Source organism: Galeopterus variegatus, unplaced genomic scaffold (assembly GCF_000696425.1).
Source record: "Galeopterus variegatus unplaced genomic scaffold, G_variegatus-3.0.2 Scaffold5927, whole genome shotgun sequence".
Lineage (NCBI taxonomy): Eukaryota > Metazoa > Chordata > Mammalia > Dermoptera > Cynocephalidae > Galeopterus > Galeopterus variegatus.
This window is the reverse complement of record NW_007732038.1, coordinates 11,644-33,653: the sequence shown is the minus strand read 5'-3', so window position 1 is coordinate 33,653 and position 22,010 is coordinate 11,644. Positions and strand designations below refer to the sequence as shown.

Here is a 22,010-nt window from a genome sequence, read left to right as displayed (position 1 = left end):
CATATATATCCCATTTTCCTCCTCCAGTCATCTGCTGATAGACATTTAGGTTGGTTCCATATGTTGGCTATTGTAAATAGAGCTGCAGTGAACATGGGAGTGCAGGTATCTCTTCAACATGATTTCCATTCCTTTGATTATATACAGAAGTGGGATTGCTGAATTTTATGGTAGCTCTATTTGTAGGTGTTTGAGAAACCTCCTTACTGTTTTCAATAGTGGCTGTACTAATTTACAGTCCCACCAATAGTGTGGACCTGTTTTATGTTCTCCACATACTCACACTTTTTTGACGGTATTGATCTCTTTGTATATTTCCTCCTTCATATCCTGCAATTTTTTTTGTCATTTAATTGTGTTGTCTAAATAAGTCTTCTCTTATGTCATTGAGTTTTCTTAAGATTGTTACTCTGAATTCTTTTTCAGTCATTTGAAGGCTTTCATATTCTGTAGAGTCCAGTACTTGAGAATGACTATATTCCTTTGTTCCTGTCATATTTTCTTGTTTTTGCATATTTGTATAGAAAGAATTAGTAGAGGTTGTTTCCAGGGAAGTTTTATCTAAAGATGAGACTGAATAGAAGCCTAAAAGATTTGGAAGATGTTGCACAAAAAGTTGGGGTAAGAGTGTTTCAAGTAGAAAGATGAGCAATTTCAAAGCTTAAATAGGAATTGGCTCAGAAAGTTGGTGCAGCTTCACACCGAAGAGTGGAGGAGGAGATTGGAGGGTGAGGTTAGAAAAGTAAGCATGGACCAAATCATGTGGGGCCTTTTTGAGCTTACCTTATACACTCAACCTGGAAAAAAAAACAAGGAGATTTTAAACAGCATGGTGATATAGCCAAATTTATTTTTTACAAAATGTCACAATGGCTTTTGTGTGGAGATTAGACTGTAGGGTAGAAAATTACAGTAAAGGAAGCTATTGCAGTAGTTCAGGAGGTGTAGACTAAATTGAAATAGGTGAAGGTGGTGGGAAATGGTCAGAAATGGGGTATGTCTTGATGCCTTTGCTGTCAGTATTTACTGGTGTGCTGAAAATTTGCACTGAGAAAACAAACAAAAAAAATCAAATATGATTCCAAGTCTTTGTCAAGATAGCACTAGATAAACAATGGTGCCATTAACTGAGATGGCGAAATCTTTTGGGAATAAATCATCATGAGGATAAGGGGACAAGTATATCAAAAGTTATATTTAGTTTGAGAAACCTACTATATATACATGTGAAGAAAAAAATGTGCAGTTGCAACTCGAGAGAGCTTGAAGTTGGGGATATTAATTAGGAGATCATGATGTATATATGAAATCCACAAGCCTGAAATAAATGACCAGGAAGATAAGTAAATAGAGAAGAGGCAGAACTGATCCCAAACTCAAACCGAAATTTAGAGTTATGATAGCAGATAAGAAAGACACAGGGAATCATCACAATTTGAGGTAATGGGCATGCTGACAGTATTGATCTGTCCGTCACATCTTGGGCACAAGTGGTGATGGTCAGCTTTGCACCCCATGAATAGGAATAACCTATAAAATTTTTTTAAAAAGAAAAAGAAACAGTAAAGAAGATCCAGAAAGTGTGAACAATGATAAAGGAAGAAAAACAAAAGCCAAGTGAATATAACATTTCAAGAAGGAGAGAAAACTCAACTATGCCAAATGTTATTGAGAGATAAAGTAACATAAGGAAGAACATAGCATTGGCCTATAGATTTTTCAAAATGGAAGCCATGATTTCCTTACCAAAAACAATTTTGGTAGAATTATCAGAATTAAATACTCACTGAAGTGTGTTAGAGAATTGGTGGTAAAGGAGTAGAGACAGTGCGTATAGACAACTCTTCTTAGGAATTTTGCTTTGTATAAGAAGAGAAATAACTGCAGCTGTCATGGAATCAAGGTGTTTATATGTGTATTCATATTAGAACATGGTTTTGTATATTATAGGAATCAACTAGGAGAGGGAAACACTGTAGACATAGGTAATGTGAGGGATAAGTGAGAAATAAGGTCACTGAAAAATTAGAAGAGAGGACCAGGGGCTCAAGTAGGGAAGTTGGCTTGAGATGGAAGCACAGAAAATTTGGCCTTAGTAACAGAAGTAAAGTCAGTGTTTTTAGTTTTTTTTCTTTTTTTTTGTCCTCCAGCCACATGCAGCTATTTGTGTGCACATGTAGAGAGAAGAGAGTAGGTTTTTGCCTCATTTAGTAGACACAGATCACTGCTCCTGAATATTTCATAAACAAAGTTTTCTCTTTATTATAATTATGTAATCATGGCTCTTGCTTTGATTTCAATTTGACTTTGATGTATTTCATGTTAAGGTAGGCAGAGTATATTTCTCATCTCAGCTGATACTAAGCATGACGATGTGACTTAATTTGGCCGTTGGAATGTGGATTTAGGTGATAATATAAAAGTTGAGAGCTTAAAACGTATATTGTATTTCCACTTGCCCTCTCATGCTTCTTCCAGCCATAATGAGAACACGTTCCAGGTATGTTCCAGAGTGAGTAAACATATAGAGCAATTGTTAACCTGATGCGAAATCTAACTAAGAGCTGCCCAGCTATTCAGCTGATCCATGAGCGAGAAAAAAGTTGTTTCTAGTTGTAAGACACTGAGATTATAGGGTTGTTTGCTATGCATTTTTAATGTAGCAGTTACTAACTAATTCATCATAGTTGTGGTTTTGCCTAGTGAATGAGTGCTGGAAGATGGTTTAGGAAGTTGAAAGCATAAGGAAGGAAATGACTGTCATAACAGACAAAATGTAATGACCAGTTATCAGAAATTTGGGCAATAGGTGTTCAGTATACTAAAACCCACACACTTGTATCACAAAGATATTATAAGGAATTTATCTAATGTCTTGTGGAAAATGAAGAACATAATTATTACACATTTTCCAAGATCTAAGAATTTAGCAAAATAATATCAGGATAATGTGTCAGAACTTGCTTTTAATGTGTCCATGCTATTGATACTATTCATGATTGTTTTTATTTTAAGCATTCTATATGATGTTAATGACATATCAAGGATCTTCTAGGAATTAACATTAACTAATTGCTCTGCTTTGATATCCTTCTTGTTCTACTTCTTGTATAATAGCAAACAAAATTCAATTTGTCATCACACTACTGTCCCAAATTAACCTTACATAAAAAATGACTCATATGGCTTTACAGAAGTGATAAACTATGATATGAATTTTTAAGTAACAAAAATCAAAACTAGTTCATGTTTTGAATAATGCCAGACATGATATTTTCCAACTGACTTATTTTTTAAACCTTGTAATTTGGAAGTGTAAAATCATCAGAACTAAGAAAGTAACATTGCTGCAATATGATTAAAGTATATACTTTACTCAGATATCATCAGTTATTCCACTGATTTTATTTTATATCACAAAATATAATTCAAGATTGTGCATTGCATTTAGATACCATTCTCCTCTAGTCTCCTTCAACCTGTAACAATTCTTCAGCCTTTCCTTGTCTTTCATGACCTTGACACTTTTGAAGAGTACCAGTCATTTTCTGTATAGATTGTCCCTTAATTTGAGTTTGTCTGATACTTCCTTCATGATAAGATTGAGGATATATATTTGGGGGACTAATACCACAGGTATTATTTCCCTTTCTCAGTGTTTCCTTATCAGGAGATACATGATGTTTATATACATTACTACAGGTGATGTTAACCTTCATCACTTGGTTAAGGTTGTACCTGCCAGATTTCTCCACTGTAAAGCTATTATTTTCCCTTTGTATTTAATAAATATTTTGTGGATATACTTTGAGATGATGTAAATATTATCTTTGTCTTTGAACTTTCACATCTAATTTCATCAGCCATCGGTGGATAGAGCTTATATCAATTACATATTTATTATTTTTGAGAACCTAAAACATTCAGTTGACTATATTTGTGTATGTCTGAATTTGGCTTTCTCTTGTGCTCATTTTACATTTATGTCTATCTTTAGCCAAGAAAAAATGTCTATGTTTAGCCAATATAAATAAATGTAGTTTTTACATTTATTTAGAACTCTGTTAGTGTTAGCCTTCAATTATGCTCTTTATTCTCAAACTTTTTGTATATTCTAGTTTTTTGTTTTTTCATATACATTTTAATGTCAGCTCGTTAATATCCACAAAAAAATTATCATGGGAAATAGATCGGAAACACTTTAGAAAAATATATCAAATTAGAGAGCATTGACATTTTAACAATATTAGGTATTCCAATCAATGAACATGAAACATCACCAGTATAGGCTTATTGGATTTCTTTCATTGGTGTTTGATAGTATTCAATGTACAGATCCTGCACGTGTTTTATTAGATTTTTATCTAAGTATTGCAGAGTTGTTTTGTTATTGTAAATGATATTTTTAATGTCAAGGTCCAGTTCACTATTGGTAGTATATAAAAATGCAATTGGCTTTTGTGCATTGACCAGAAGAAATCTTTAATTTTGTATTTTAAAAGGTATTTTTATTGGGTATAGAGCTCTGGATTGACAGCATTTTTTTCTGTAATCACTAAAGATGTCACTCCATTCTCATTTAGCTTTCATGGTTTGTGAAGAGAAGTCTTAATTTTTTCTGTATGTAATGCCATTTTCTTTTTAAATCTGGCAATCTTCAAGACTGTTTTTGTTGCTTGATTTAGCAGTTTAAATATGATTTTCCTAGTTTTTTTTTTAACACTCACAGACTTTTTTTTTTCAAATATTTCTTTTTTTCATCAGCACTATTCTCTCTCTTTGACTTTAGGATTGCAACTATAAATATGTTAGGTGCATATTGTCTCAAAACTCTTTAATACTCTCTTTTTTATGTATTGTTTTCATCTTTAAGTTAGTGTAATTTCTATTCAGTAGTTTTGAAGATGACTGATTTTTTTTTTCTTTTTGGCTGTATCAAATCAAATGTTGTGTCAATTGGAAGGATTATTTAATCTGTCTCTGTGTTTCCATTTCTATTTGATTTTTAAAATAATTTCCATCTCATTGCTGAAATTACCCATCTAGTCAGTCACCTTGCTCATCTTTCCCATTCAAAACTTAACTATATTAGTGATAGTTATTTTGGATGTCTTGTCACATAGTTCCAACGTCTGTGTTATGTTGGGGTTTTGTTTCAATACTTATTTTTACTCTTGAGAGTGTGTTATTTTCTTCTTGCCTTTTATATGCCTAATAATTTTTTTGGTCGAGAGTAATACAATTGTGTTTAGTGGGGGTCTTGTTGTGAAAGGATTTTTCTTGATGTCTGCTCCATCCTCAGCTTTAGCTTTTCCCATTGTGCTGTACCTCATGTAAGTTTTGCAACTCATTAAGTGTTACTTGTGACTTAATGCTTGTTAATCTGGCAGTAGAACTGGTGAGGGTAGTGTTCGCTGGTGTTCTGATTACACCTCATTCTTAGGAGACACCATTTTCCCTGGTTTTCGGGACGTGACCTTCTCAGTTTTGTTGTTCCTTTCCCAGCTGTAGTTCTGTGTCTTTCAGAGGTTTTCCCCTCTGTCCTTCCCCCAGCTGAAACAGGATTTTGCCATTGCCCTAAAAGTTACAATTTTTGCTGTTCTTCCCCTCATAGGTTAAGGCTTTTGTTCCACAAGTATTACAGGAGAGAATGGTGCAGGAAGATTTTGATGTCTTTCTCAAGAAGCTGTAGCCCCCCTCCTCTAAGTCTGCATCATAAGGGAAGATTTTTGAGAAGCTCCTCCAGTCATTTCTGTGAGTGCCAATGGGATTTGGGGGGGTGTGGAGTTTACACGAGGGTGCCACTGTCAGTATAGCTTCAGACCTCTGGGACTTTCTACTCTCTTATCAATGGACATTCAGTGCCCCAATTCTCCAACATCCTTAACTCTTCTTACATGTGTGTTCCTGCAGGGTTGTCTACAGATAAAACTTGTATGTAGTATCACTCTGCAAGTGCCAGTCTTTGCTTAGATTGTGAGCCGGTTGATTTTCTGTGACTTAAACTTTCTGATTTTTTTAGAAATCATAAACTTTTAGTTTTTCCATGTTTTCACTGTCATTATAAAGTTAAGAACAATGCCATTTTCATTGTTAAACATTTAAGCTTCACTCAGCAGAACCTGGAAGTGCCGAGTAACATATTTTTAAAATGAGAAAATTTAAAAGATCTAAAGGGTAAGTTTTCTGCCTGAAGTTATATTAATTGGTGGCAGGGTTAAGTTCACTTTAGCCGTATCAGCAAAACTCTGCTTCTATGAACTATTTACTGGGATATAAAAATATTTTATTACAAAGAAACTTACCCTGAAGCACACTTATCTTTAATGATTTTTATGATAATGACATTTTGTTTATATAGTGATACCTAATTTTTAATACATTTTAATCAGTTTATTTGTTGTAGATATAATTATTTTACCTTTTGAAGTCATATTAATAATGACCTATTTTAAGTGTAGTGGCTTTTATTTCTGGATAAAATGAATTTTCACTGGCAAGGAATTATTTAAATATTCTTTAAAAATGCTGATATTTTACACTTTACTAAATATCTAGTGAGTAATAATCGAGAAAACATGATTGTAGCATTTAAAGCTCTTACATTCTAAAATACGTATTCTTTGATTATGCACTTTCTGTTCATTATATGAAGTATCACAAACTTAGGAAAACATTGATGTGAATAATAAAAGCAGCAGCAATAACAATAAAAAAATTATTATCCTATAAATTTGTATATCCCTCTACATTTGTAAAATGCTTTGAGAGGTAGTATTTTGACATGTTTGTTATCTGGACTAATGGTGAATTAGAATAGTGCCTCAGTGAATCATTATTGCCATAACTAATATTACTTAAAAATATGTGTTCTCTTTTTGAGAGTTATACACAAAACTCTATTTAAAAATAATAACAACATTAAAGTAGGGGAAAATTGTATCTTATCATTCTGAAGAAGGATTTGACTTTCATTCTCTGGAAATACAGCTGAATTGTAATTGTGAAATCCTCTCTTGAGAATCCGTACAATCATTTTGTGAAAATAAACATTAACTTGGAGTAATATGTGTGTGTCACAATTTAAATATTATAGGCAGGTAGTATAAGTGAAAGAGAAATTAAATGGTGTATTGAAAGGCACATGCAAAATTATAACAGTTATAGTCTTCAGATGCAATGATATGCTCACTGACGGAATTTTGTCCTTACTTCCCAAATATCCTATGCTGATGATGGGTTTTTTTTAGATGAAAACACAAAAATTAATGATTTATATTCTTGGTTTTTGATGTATTACCTTTCAATAGAGAAAGGGACTAGCATCAAATATTAACACATACTCTGAAGTCACAATTTTTAAAAAGGTACTGGCTAGTCATAGACAAATGAATTAGTAAAACAACCTATAGATGGATAACTCAGAGGGAGTTCTGGGAAGATGGCAGAATAAAGGTGCCCAGAGCATGTTCCTCCCCACAGAAAAAGATTGCAACAACTAACAGACTGCTAAATACTGATGGGAGCATCGGTGGGAGAACGGAGAAGTATAACAGGAGACTGGTGAGATCACTGTGGAGAATGAAAACCCAGGAGGGTGACATAAAGAACAGAGAAAGGCACACAGCCTTAACTGCCACTTCTCCAGCTCCAAGATTGGGGAAGAAGAATTTCCCTGGCAGTGAAAATGTAGGAAGAGGACCTCCACCACCTTCCATCCTCACCACATAGGCCACAGATCTTTTGGCAGGACAAATCCAGAGCCAAGTGTGGACAGTGCCCTACAAAAATAGCACCCTAGAACATTGGCATGGACTGTGCACTCCCCACCCCCAACCCTCTGTATCACCCAAGCTGATATAGATCACAGACTGGCACCGTCTTGAAACCGGAGCTGCTAGGAGAGTGCACCCTGCCCTGGGGCCAGTAGCCACAGTGCTTCCTCAGCCTTAAAGCTCCACACTTGTATTTGTCTTGTTTATAACAAAATACCTGTAAATTAAGGAATTCATAAGAAAACAAGTTTTAATGCTTATGGTTTTGGAGACTAGGAAATCCAAAGCCCAGGGAGCACATCAGGACAGGGTCTTCTTTCGGGGTGGTTTTACAGCAATCCAGGGGTCTCACATGGCAGAAAATGGTGGAGCAGAGATAGAGAAACTCTTCACATGTTCTCCTTTTAAAGCCCTCCAAACCATGCCCCTGACTACCATTGTTAATCCATTCGCTACAGCATGATCCTGCAAACTAATCACCTCTTCAAGGCCTCACATTTCAACTACCATAATAGGACTTCCCACCCTCCTAGCACTGTCATAGTGGAGGCCAAGCCTCCAACACATTAAAATTTTGGGGAGACACCAATCTGTAATAACCCTCCACCAAATGCACACACAGGAGAGGCTGCAATGATCTGACCCATGAAGCTGGAAGCTTGGGCTCACAGAAGCTACGGTTCTGTTCTGCTGCCTGGGATGCCAACCCTAGTCCTGCTGAACTGATGCACCTCCACATTCTTGGCCAGAGATCTGACAGGCATACACTCCTCAGGTATATCACACCCCATTCCCCCTGACTCCCAGCCCTTCCAACTGACTGAGTTGTATATGCCTGAGCCCCTAAGTCAGAAAAACATCTCATTGGTCTCTACCATGACAAATATACCCTCAGGCAATGTAAATAAAGTGCATCACCCTTTTCAGAGATGGCCTGGCAGCTCCATTCTGAACCATCCTGCCCAACAACTTTGCCAACAGACTCAAAGTGAAAATATCATTGAGGGACTGCCTGGTGGCACTGGAAAACAATTACAGGCAGCCAAATCCCCAACGCACACAAGCCCAGGCACTGGACCAAAGTGTCCCAGCCCAAGCAGCCTCATCTGGCCTGGGAAGCCCCACCTGGCCCCCACAGGTGGCCACACTGGGTGCCCCAACAAGCACCAGCCCATGTCCCCCACCCATCATCCACAAGGGGAGGTAAGGGATGCTGCACAGCAGCCCCACCCACTTCCTGGGAAGTGACTCAGCAGCCCCACCCTTCACAGTCCAGCACCCAAACCACAAAAGAAAGCATGACCACATGGCTGCTGCCATTGCCAAACCGCATCGCAGAGCACTACCATCACAGCCACCCTTCTCCCACACAGCAGTCAGTCCCACTCTCTGCCAACACCCAGGCTGGGTGCTACCAGCTTCTCCTCACCAAAATCCAGGTGTTTCCACATTTTAGCTAGCAAGAGGACAGATGAAAGAGGGAGAAAAAAGGACCCATTAGAAACGTCTGCCCACAGGAGAGAGGAAACAGAAACCTCACCCAGGGCTATCCAATCAAGCTGAGAACACTCAGCACAACAAGGTACACCTTTCAGGGGTACAGGACACTATCTGGGTTGCCAGCAAATCTTTCCAGGGCCAACAGTCAATATAAAACACATCTACAAGACGGAGTCTCTCTCCTGAAAAGCCACTCTGGAGTAATATAAGAAACAACTACTCCACCAAATGACCAGACATCAATGTAGGGATACTAGAAATACAAAAACAAACAAACAAACAAAAAATAGAAAGAAAATATGACACCACCAAAGGAGCACAATAATTCTCAATTACTAGACTCCATAGAGCAAGCATCTCTTGAAATGACAGAATAGGGATTCCAAGCAACAATGTTAAGGGAACTCGATGAGATACAAGAAGACTCAGTTAGATGACACAATTGAATGAGAGAAGAAAATTGAGGATATGAAGAAGGAAAATTACAAAGTGATTAATACCTCAGAAAAGAATGTATCAGAACTCCTGGAAATGAAGGATTCATCCAACAAAATAAAAAACACAATGAAGAGCGCAAGCAGCAGGCTAGAGCAAGCAGAAGAAAAAAATTCTGATCTTGAAGACAGCCTTTTTGAAATAGCCCAGGTGAACCAGAAAAAAAAGTGAAAGAAAGAGAAAAGAATTTTAAAAAATGAAGAAAATCCAATGGCACTAACAGACAACCTTAACCACACAAACATCAATCATTCATGTTCCAGAAGGAGAGGAAAGAGGAAAAGGCATTAAAAACCTATTCAACCAATAATAGCAGAAAACTTCCCAAGTATTGGGAGAGATATCTGAACTTTCTGATCTAAGAAGCTCAAAGATCCACAGCAAGGAATTTTCTGAGGCACACTGTAGTCAGACTGTCAAAATTCAAAGACAAAGAGAGAATCCTAAATTAGCAAGAGAAAAGTGTCAAGTCACTCATAAGGGAGCCCCCATCAGACTAACAGCAGACTTCTCAGCAGAAACCCTACAAGCCAGAAGAGAATGGGATGACATATTCAAATTACTAAAACAAAAAACACTGCCAACCAGGAATACAAACCCAGCAAGCCTTTCCTTCAAAAATGAAGGAGAAATAGTGTATTTCCCAAAAAAAACCCCAAAACTGTGGGGGTTCATCACCACATAACCTGCCCTACAAGAAATCCTCAAGAGAGTCCTGCATCTGGAAACCAAAAACCAATAATCACCACTGTGAATACATGAGATAGGACAAAGCCCACTGGTAGAACAGATATGCAATTGAGAAAGAGAAAGAAACTATATCTTACTACTTTAACAAACCAACAAACCCCAAAGACAAATAATAAAAGGAAAAAAAAAAAAAAACAAAGACATTTAAAATAACCATACAAAAATCAATAAAATGCTAGGAGTAAACAATACCTCTCAATTACAACCCAAAATGCAAATGGATTGAATTCCCCACTCAAAAGACATAGACTTGCTAAATGGATTTAAAGAACTAGACCCGATTATATGCTGTCTATAAGAAACTCACCCAATGTGTAAAGACTCACACACAGTAACAGTGAAGGGACAGGAAAAGTTAAACCATGTAAGTGGGTACCAAAAACGAGCCAAAGTAACCATTCTTATATCAGGTAAAATAGAATTTAAACCAAAAATTGTAAAACGAGTAAATGAATGTCATTATATTGATAAAGGGATTAATCCAGCAAGAAGACATATCAATCATAAATATATGTGCACCCAACATCAGAGCACGCATATATAAAGCAAACACTATTAGACCTAAGGAAAGAGATAGACCCAAATATGATAATAGTTGAGGACCTGAACACCCCTTTCAACACTGGACAGATCATCCTGGCAACACATAAAGAGAAACACAGGATAGAAACCACACTTTAGACCAGTTGGCTGATATCTACAGAACATTTCATCCAACAACTATAGAACATTCTTCAGGAGAGACCACATCTTAGGCAACAAATCAAGTCTCAACAAATTTGAAAAAAATTGAAATCATTTCAAGTATCTTTTTAGACCAGAATGGACTAAAGCTAGAAATCAATAACAACTGAAACTCTGGAAACTGTACAAACACATGTAAATTAATGATGCTGGGAAAACTGGACATCCATACATAGAAGAATGAAACAAGACCCTTACTTTTTACCATATACTAAAATCAACTCAAAATGTGTTAAAGACTTAAATATAAGACCTGAAAATATAAAACTCCTAAAATAAAACATAGGGGGAACACTTCAGGAAGGACCAGGCAAGCACTTTATGAATAAGACCCCCCAAACCACAGGAAACAAGAAAAAATAAACAAATATCAAATTAAAGATCCTCTGCAAATAAAATAATTAACAGAGCAAAGAGACAAACTACATGTGGAAGAAAATATTTGCAAACTATGCATCTGACAAAGGATTAATATCCAGAATATGCAAGGAATTCAAGCAACTTAACAGTAAAAAACCAAGTAAACCAATTAAAAAATGGGTAAAGGAGCTGAATAGGCATTTCTGAAAGGAAGATATAAAAATGGCCAACAGACACATGAAAAAATGCTCAACTACATTCAGCATCAGAGAAATGCAAATCAAAACCACATTGAGATATCATCTCATCCCAGTTAGACTGTCTATTAAAAACACAGCAAACAACAAATGCTGACAAGGATACAGAGAAAGGAGAATACTCCTACACTGTTGGTAGGATTGTAAATTCATGCAGCCATTATAGAATATGGTTTGGAGATTCCTCAAACACTTACAGATAGAACTGCTGTATGATCCAGCAATTCCACTGCTGGGTTTTTACCTAAAGGAATGGAAATCATCATGTTGAAGGGATATTGACACTCCTATGTTTATTACAGCTCTATTTACAATATCCAAGAGTGGGCAACCTAAATGTCCACTATTGGATGACTGTATAAGGGTAATGTGGCATATTTACACAATGGAATACTACTCTGCCATAAAATGAATGAAATACTGCCATTTGCAGCAATATAGGTAAACTTAGCGAAAATTATGTTAAGTGAAATAAGTCAGGCACACAAAGAGCAATACCACATGTCCTCACTCATAAGTGAGAGCTAAAAAGTAAACAAACATATAAAAAATAGCATAGATACAACAATCACAATACTATGTTAAACTTTGAAAAGGAGAGAACAGTACTGAGGTTACCAAAGGTGGGAAAAGGGGAGTGTAAGTGGGGTAAGGGAACAATTGATAAAAGATTTTGAAAAACCATTACATTGTATAACATTGAATATACTAATTATCCTGATTTGAGCATCACATATTGCATACAGGTGTTTGTATTCCACTCTGTACCCCATAGATAAGTACAATCAACTATGTTTCAATAAGTAAATAAAAAAAAATAGAATAGAGCAGAACTAAATGAAATAGAAACTAAAAAAAGTGACACAAAAGATCAACAAAATCAAAAGTTGGTCTTTTTTGGGAAGATAAACAAAATAGACAAACCATTAGTTAGGCTAACTAAAACAAGAAGAGAAAAGACCCAAATAGCAAAAATCAGAAATGAAAAAGGAGATATTACAATAGATATCACAGAAATACAAGGAATCATTAGAAATTGTTAAGAACAACTTTATGCCAAACAAATTTGCAAACTCTGAGGAAACAGATAAATTTCTGGACACATGCAAATTACCAAAATTAAACCAAGAAGACATAGACAACCTCAGTAGACCAAAAATGAGTAACAAGATTGAAACAGTAATCAGCAGTCTCCCAACAAGGAAAAGCCTAGGACCAGATGGCTTCATGGCTGAATTCTACCAAACCTTTAAAGAAGAAATAATACCAAGCCTTCTCAAACTAATTCAAAAAATTCAAACAGAGGCCATTCTCCCAAACTCATTCTATCATGCCAGCATTACCTTCATACCTAAACCAAAGATACAGCAAAAAAACTACAGACCAGTATCCTTTATGAACATAGACACAAAAATCCTCAACAAAATATTATCAAACAGATTACAGCAGCACACCCAAAAGGTTATACACCATTATAAAGTGGGATTCATACCAGAGTTGCAAGGATGGTTTAATGTAAGCAAATTGTTAAATGTGATAGACCACATCAACAAAATGAAGGACAAAAATCTTATGATTATCTCAATAGATGCAGAAAAAACATTGGCAAAATTCAACATCCCTGCATAAGTGCTCTCAACAAATTCATAATAGAAAGAAATTATCGCAGACAATAAAAACCATATAAAACAAACCCACTGCCAATATCATCATTAATGGGGAAAAACTGAAGATTTTTTTTTTAGTAATGATGAATATGCCATCTATACTCAATTGATCATCATATATTGTACACAAGTACTGATAACCAAATTTGTTAACCCAAAATATATATAATCAATTAGGTTTCAACAACAAAAAAATAACATATAAAAAGAACATAAGTAGTAGATCATGAATTATGTATGTAAAAGTATATTAATTATCTTATTCACATACTAATCAATTACTTAATATATTAAATCTTAGGGAACTTGAAAAAGCTCATGGAAAATAGAATGAAAAGATATTACAAATCTTTCCATGAACTTTTTGAAGTACCCCTGTAATGAAATATGTTTTTTTTTTGAGATATTGATAAACATATTATGAATATCTCTCCACATCAATGAATATGGGTCTAAAATTACTTATTGTTTACATAGTTATTTTTTAATAACTTGCACATATTTAAAGCATACAATTTTATAAGACTCATCATGTGTCTGCACAGGACCATATCCATCATCATAAAAAGTTTCTTTGAACTCCTTTATAATGCCTCTCCCTGCTTCTCATCACCTGCACCCCATCCTCAGACATCCACTGATCTGATTTCTATAAATTCATTTTCTAGGATTTTGTTTAAATGGAGTCATGCAATATGTAATCTTGCTTTGTTTTTCTGTTTTGCTCTGATTTATTTTACTCACCATAATTGTTTTGAGATCAATCTATGTATTCCACTGTATGGCTGTATGACAATTTGTTTATCCATTCACTTGCTGATGGACACTTGGCTTGTTTTTATTTTTAAAATATTTCTTTTAGATGAGTTTCTTTTAAATTTTTAAAATTAAATTTAAAAAAAGATTTTATAAGTGTGATGTTTAGAACATCTATGTTTAATGTAACTATTGATACAGTTTTTTTTTTTCCGTGTCCGGCAACGGATCGCAACCCTCAGTGTTGTTGCCCCCGTACCGGACCGGGGACCGGCAACGGGATTGCAAGCCTCGGTGTTGCTCCCACGCCTCGCTCAGCCAGTGAGCGGGAGCCGGTCTGTATGTGGGATCCGAACCCTCGGACGGGAGCGCCTCCGCGCTTCCCAAGCGGCGCACTATCCAGTGCGCCACCGGGCTGGCCCGTTAAGAGGTGATTTAAAATGGTTTTGAGCATAATGTGTCCATTAGAACATATGAAAAAAATCACAAAAGGTAAATTTTAAACATTTCTGAAGACAGAGTTGATGAAAAAATGAAAATATATATCTTTCATTGATAGAAAGATTCAATATAAAAGAAATAACTTTTCTTCCTATGTTTATAATGTTTTAAGTTTAAATTAAGCCCAATAAGTATTCCATGAATTTTCTTTGAAGGTAGTAAAGTGTATTATAAGGATCATATGGACAAATAAATAGTGAAGAATAGGCAGGAAAACCTTGAACATAAAAAGTAATAAAAGAGATCTATCCTCAATACATATTAGAGAACATTATAAAGCAACTATGATTAAAACAGTGTAGTTTTGACTCTTTAAGACAGATCAATGGAATAGTAGAGATAATCCAGAAAAGTACGTATGGCAGTGAAGTTTATGATAATGTTGGCAAATCACTCGTGATGAGATGGGCTTTTAAATAAATTTTGAAGTAATGGACAAATATTTGGATGAATAGATGAAGGAAGATACCATGTTGATGGAGTTTGAATGTTTCGTCCCCTCCAAAACTCATGTGGAAATTTGATCTCCAGTGTGGCACTGTTGGAGCCTGATTGAGTCATGGGGGTGGATCCCTCATGAATGGATTAATACTCTCCCTGGGGGAGGGGGATTAATGAGTGAGTTCTCACTCTATTAGTTCTCATGAGAGCTCCTTACTTAAAAAGACCCTAACACCTTCTCTCTCTCTCTTGCTTCCTCTCAATGTGATCTGCTTGTACCTGCCAGCTGCCTGCCGCTTTCTGCCATGAGTAGAAGCAGCCTGAGGCCTGTGCCAGATGCAGCTGTCCCAGAATTGTAAGCCAAATAAACCTCTTTTCCTCATAAATTACCCAGTATCGGGTATTTCTGTTATAACAACACAAACGGACTAATACACATGTTTATGAACTGAAAGACTAAAAAACCTAATGTTTCTAAGATGCTAGTTGCCCCCAAATAAATCTATAATTTTAACACAATTCATATCAAAATCTTAGTAGGTGTGTTTGTGTGTGTGTGTGTGTGTGTGTGTCTTTGGAAATTGACTAGCTGATTCTAAATTCCTTATGTAAGCTCAAAGAATCTAGAATAATTATGAAAATCTTGAACATGAGAAAAAATGTGAAGGATTTTTGTATCACATATCAAGACTTAATCATATAGCTCTGATTAGGGCAATATGGTATTTATTGGTACAAGTGTAGATGAATAGAAAACTGGAATTCAATAGAATCCAGAAACAGGCTCATATATATACTGCCACCTGATTTGGAAGAAAAGCACCATGACAATTCAATGAAGTATGGCTTTTTCCATAAATGATGCTAAAACAATGTGGTCTACATAGTGAATAAATTGAATCTTGACACCTACATCTCACCATATTGAAAATTATTGAGATATGTGTCAGGAAAGTAAACAATAAAGCTTCTAGATGAAAGAGAAATATATTCTCATGACTTTGTGCCCCATGTTATTGAGATTATTGCCAGTATATAAAGTCTAGATTTCAGATTAAGAGACTCACCTGAACAAGGTCAAATTCCTTTCCTGGAGGAAGACTGCATTCAATGATGGATTAATATGGGAGGTGGGGGACGGGGTGTATAAAATCCTAGCCTCTTCATCCCAAACTGGGGCAACTCTGAAGAGCTATACTACCTTCAGTGCTCACTATTGTGTGAGCTGACATCTTTGTCCCCACTTTCTCTCTCTACTCAATCTTGTTTCATTCTCTTTCCTCAGTGGTGTTGATACTGAAAGCACTCCCTAATAAATTTCCTGCATGCTAGCATACTTCTCAGAGTCTACTTCCCAGGAAAACTGCTCTGCAACAGTGATACTGAACATACTTCTGAGTGAAACTTGGACAATTATTTTTAAATTTTATTTTATTAGTTTTTCATTGATGTTTTACAGCTGCTTTATAGTTATAGGAGTACTGTGTTATGGGTAAGAGTCCAAGCCCTAAATTCAAACACAAACTCCAGCATTCACTGCCTGTGTGATCTTGAGCATAACTCCTACATATGTCATCAGTATATTCATCTCTAACATAAAGATACTAATAGAATCTATCTTAAAGAGTTGTTTTGATGACTAAATCCATTAATATTTATAAAGTGCTTTAAAAAGTTTCTGGCACAAAGTACATTGCTACTGCACCAATACCATACTGACTTAAGGACTACAGCTATATGATTAAGTCTTGATAGTTGTAACATAAATTCCTAATATTATTTCTCATGTTCAAGATTTTCATAATTATTCTAGGTCCTTTCACTTACATGAGGATTCAAATCAAAATCTTAGTAGTAACACTGTTTTTCATTAAAATGCTATTAAATAAATTAAGTAAATTATTACATAGGTAATGCAAAGGTACGCCAAAAATTGTGAAGGTACTATATGAATAACTAAATTTTGGAGATATTTTAAAAATAGAAATGTTGAAGAAGAGTAGAATATATAAAGGGTGAGGAATATTAAATGGGACAACAAGGTTGGGTAATTGAAAAATATCAATATAGATATAACTATAGATATAATTATCTACTCGTCCATAAGAAGTCATTTTCTAGAAAAGTGGTTTTTACCAAGATACCAAGACTATTTCATGAACTAGTAATTTAGTCCCTATAAAATTAAAACCATTTGTCTAGTAACTGTTTCACCTAGAAAACAAATAGACTTCACAAGAAAAATTACTGTTCTTTGTTTTTCAGAAATGTATTTTCTGGCATGTAACAGCAGTTGTGCTAGATCTTGTTTTTTACAAAATTGAAGGAAACTAGGAGTTGGTCTTGGAGTTAACTTATTTTCAATTATATAACTAATAATAATAACCTATACTTGTAGATAATTTCACTGTTTAGAAATTTCTTCACATATACAATTGTATTTTCTCATCAAAAAATCCTATTAGTTAAAACTCATTTTCATTTTTTAAAAATATCTAAAATGGGGTTCAGAGAATATGGAAACTAGCCCAAGCTAACATAGCTTATCCATGTTACAGTCAAAACCAGAACACAGATTTTTTTGACTACAAGCCTAATGTTCAGTACACAGGACACCTTCCTAAAATTCTAGGTATAATTTTATTTGCAAAGTAGCACCTTATTCTCTAGTGTACAGTATACCATGTAATAATGCTAACCTTCTCCCCACCTCCCCTTTTAAGCATTTCAGCTGGAGGAAACAGGAAGATGGTACAACTAAGATTTTTTTCCCTCAAGGGTTTAATCTTGATTTTGCTTCTGTGGCATTTGATTCCAACCTAGCAAAAGAGAAAATGAACACTCCGTGTTTTATAAATTTATAGTTTTGCAGAAGGATGTCCTCTTAGATCACAATTCACCTACATTCTTGTCTTATTCTTGTTACTCAACCTAATTAAATATGTAGACAATATTAAGTTTTAAAGAGAAGATCTAATAGGTTAAGGTTCTTCACTGACAGCAAGATCTTCTTTCCTTCCTGTCTACTTCTTGTCACCAGTTTTGAAAGATAACAGTAGGATCAGTGAACTTGCTAAAAACAAAAAGAAATATTTATCTATGTAGAGCATAATATGAAACTCATTCTAAGGAAGAAAATTTCTAGAAAAGTATATTTCCTTAGAGCAATAAAGTGTATGCAAATGCGTTTTCCAATGCGAAAAACATAATGTCAATTGCTAGAGTTCTAGACTAGGTCAATATCTAACTACATATAAATCCAATCTTATTAAAGAAGTTCATTAAGCACAAAGGAACTTAAAATTTCTGAAAGAAATCAATATGAAGAATGGTTATAGAAATTATTTTTATCTGTGATCTTTTGTCACGTATAGACCAAAATTTTGGTAAAATGAGGTTGAGAATGGGATGGTGAATAGCATAGCTACTACAACAGAACGAAGTAGCAGCATTTATACCTGAGGAACATATACTTATCCGCTTATACTTACAAGTCTTATCGGCTGTCGTGCGTTTCCCTTTAATGCCTAGTACTTAATTGAATGTAATGGAATGCATTGTCACATCACATGGCAAGTGAGAGGGTACAAGTTGAGAACCTTCCTGAATCAGTTCATCAGAAAGTAGCATTTTCAAAAGTATACTTCTTGGCCAGATGCATAAAGAAACTTCTGTTGAGCCCAGTGTTTCCCAAATTTATTTGAGCATAGATCTTAGTTGGTTTTTGTTTGTCTGTTTTTGTTTTTGTCTTTTTATAACACACTTAGGTAAACACTGGTTGAGAATAAGATAATATTTTCAGTTCCCAAATATTTGCCAAGGAAAAATTCCATGTTGATGTAGGAAAATTTAGTTTTAAGGTTAATTTTTTTTATAGTTAAAAATTTATTTTTATTAATATCCCTAGAGGTAATTTTTACAATATGGCCAATGGTACCCCAATGTCTCTAAAGAGGGCAATAGTAGTTTATGAAGCCAAGCTTCCATTTCTGTTGTACTTTTAATGCTTGTGCTCCCCAAATTAGCGGTAAAGCCCCCAAGGGACAAATATTACAGCATGTAAGAATAACAGAGCAAACAAGGAATTTCTAGAAAATTAACTAACTCCCTTGGAGATTTTATTATACAGAGCAGCAGGGAGCACATCTTGAACTGTCAATCCCACTGCAGGCAGGGTATGCATTTTTTATCTTAAAAACCAAGTCACTGAAGAAATTAAAGAAATCAAGTATCCAGCAGAGAACTGGTTTAAATTTGTAAACTACTTGGAGACAATAAAAATAATATAAATTATAATTAAGAAAGTACATTTAATTTCTATTTTCCAAGTTAGAAGACTTAAAATTGAGACAAAATTTTGGTCTCCATGTTGCATAGAAATTGCATTATATATGATTAGTAATTGGATTATTTAAAATAAAAGTCCTGCTACTGGAAGCATGAACTTTATTGGCATTTACAAATACTGTGCTTCAGAATATTGAGGAAATGAATGGTCCTGAGCAAGAAGAGTAAATATTATAAATATTTAATTCTCTGCAAATTTGTCGATGGGTTTACTGTAATTGCATTTGAGCGATTATTGGGATTATTTTGGAACTCGATGATAAGTTATTCTAATTTTTTTCCAGAGAAATAAAAAGTGGTGAGAGGAAGTAAATGATTTAACTGAAAGTGGAAATAAACAAGTATAATAAAATAACAAAGCCATCGGATTTAAACTGTATGGCATTGGCATGAGACTTGAAATACAGACACATGGAACAGAATATTTATGATACAAATATAAGATGTCACATTGCAAAAATAAATAACAACAGAATGATTGTCATTAATTCAACCAAAAATGGAGAATAAGCTAAGTAAATGAGGGGGGAATAAAATTAGATTGTAATTGCATAGGGAAAAAGCAGAATATGGATAAACTAAGGGAGGAAATAAAAAAGTTACCTACTACCTGTAACTCCTTCCCCATTAAAAATGAAGGAGAAGAAGAAAAAAAGCAAAGATGAATTTTCAACTAATTTCATAATGCCAAAGGTCATTGAAAGTGTAGAATCAATGGATAAAATTTAAGAAAGAGAAAATGGTTCATATATTTAATGGATAAGTAAAATTAAGTATAAACAGACATAAATAGTTGCTACAAATATAACAAAGTTATTATTTGGAATTAAGGTTGTTTTCAATTTTTTGGTAATACAAATAATGCAGAATCATACATTAACCATATTTTGATTATTTCTTTAAAAGATCTCAACAGAATTGGAGTTTCTGGGTCAAAAGGATGATAATTTCAAATTTATTTGTGTACATTACATAAAGTGCTTTCTAGAAACCATGCTGTGATTTCTTCTCCCACAATCACTGATTGTTCCAGTTTCACCATGGAAACATTAGCTGTGGTACTTTCATTAAAATACAAAACCAAAGAAAGAAAAGGAAAAGAAAACTTAGGTGGCTATTATCTAAATCAACATCTATTTCATTATTAGTGTCATTGAATGTATTTTCAACCATTCTTTGGCCACCTGTATTTCCTCTTGTGTGAACTGTTGTTCATACTCCTTTTAATGTATTGCAAAGAAACAGAAAGCAAAACTCTAAAGTTAGACACAAGGAGGGAGGTTCAGCTCTGCCATTATACAACTGTTTTGGTTCTGCATAAGTTAATTTTCTGAATTGTAATTTCTGCAACTCAGTGAGAATAGTAACAACACCTATATCATTGAACTGTTTTATTAAATGAGATGAATTAATGAGATTTAAGATACCTATATAAATAACTACAGTAAATATAAAAGAAATTCATTAACCCATTTTTATTAGAATGTTAGTAGTGGTTATTGATTTCAATTAGTATTTTTGCATTAATTTTCTTAAGATAATTCGCATTTTACTGTCAAAATTATTTTTTGTAATTTAAAAATATTATTATTTATAAGCAAATTCATAATTTTGGGACTTTATATTTTTAGGTAACTTTGTTATTTTTTAGATTTTTTTCTTATTTATCAATATGCAGGTGGAGTGGTTAATATATAGAATAAGAAGACATGCCCTGTAATAAATTTGCAAGAAATCATTAACTTTGCAAAGATGTAAGTATTTTTCATAAGTATTAGTTGTTATAGCAGACTATTTGTAATTTTCTGAAATCTTCTTTGATTTGCACACTCATGTAGTAAGTGGTATGATATTCAACCATTCAAAATTTCAAAGACAAAATATTTGACAAGTCTTACTTATGTGCTATGGAATAAAAAATAATGCAAATGTAATGAGCATACATAAAGGTTATACTCTCCATATTTTTCTATTAACTCACTAAAATTTGTTTCAAAATTTTAAAATTATATTTTCAATTCGTATTAAATATTTATTAAGACAGTAAACATATATTTCATTATGTCTGAAATGTGGCAGCATATAAAATGACAGAATATAAGGTAGAAATCCTGTACCTTGCATGTGACTCACAGGACTAAACCCAAAGGCAGAATTCTCTTTGATGAAGCTATTCCAGGAATGGTCAATGACAAGATCCCTGGGCTCTTCTCGATCTAATTAAAAATAAAGAGATATTACACCTGCATGTCACATTCAAGAAGAAAAACATCAATGGAAATGGAAATAGAATAAAATTCTCCTCTAATGGAGAACTTCACAGATGAATGTTTTTCAAAGTATATTTTAAAATAAAATTTAAATGGCATTTTTGGAGAACATATCTAGCACTATAAATGGTTTTCTATATAATATTA

General features: G+C 34.3%; 1 protein-coding gene across 1 annotated transcript in view; it reads right to left on the bottom strand.

Annotated features, from left to right (window-relative positions):
- LOC103605590 (putative uncharacterized protein CXorf30) overlaps positions 1-21,809 on the bottom strand; it is a gene marked incomplete at its 5' end in the record, with an annotated part of 100,137 nt that extends 78,328 nt beyond the window's left edge. Inside the window, one exon of the mRNA XM_008590206.1 lies at positions 21,711-21,809. Within this exon, the coding sequence (XP_008588428.1) occupies positions 21,711-21,809 (99 nt within the window). The remainder of the gene's footprint in view (positions 1-21,710) is intronic.
- Positions 21,810-22,010: the final 201 nt, after the last annotated feature.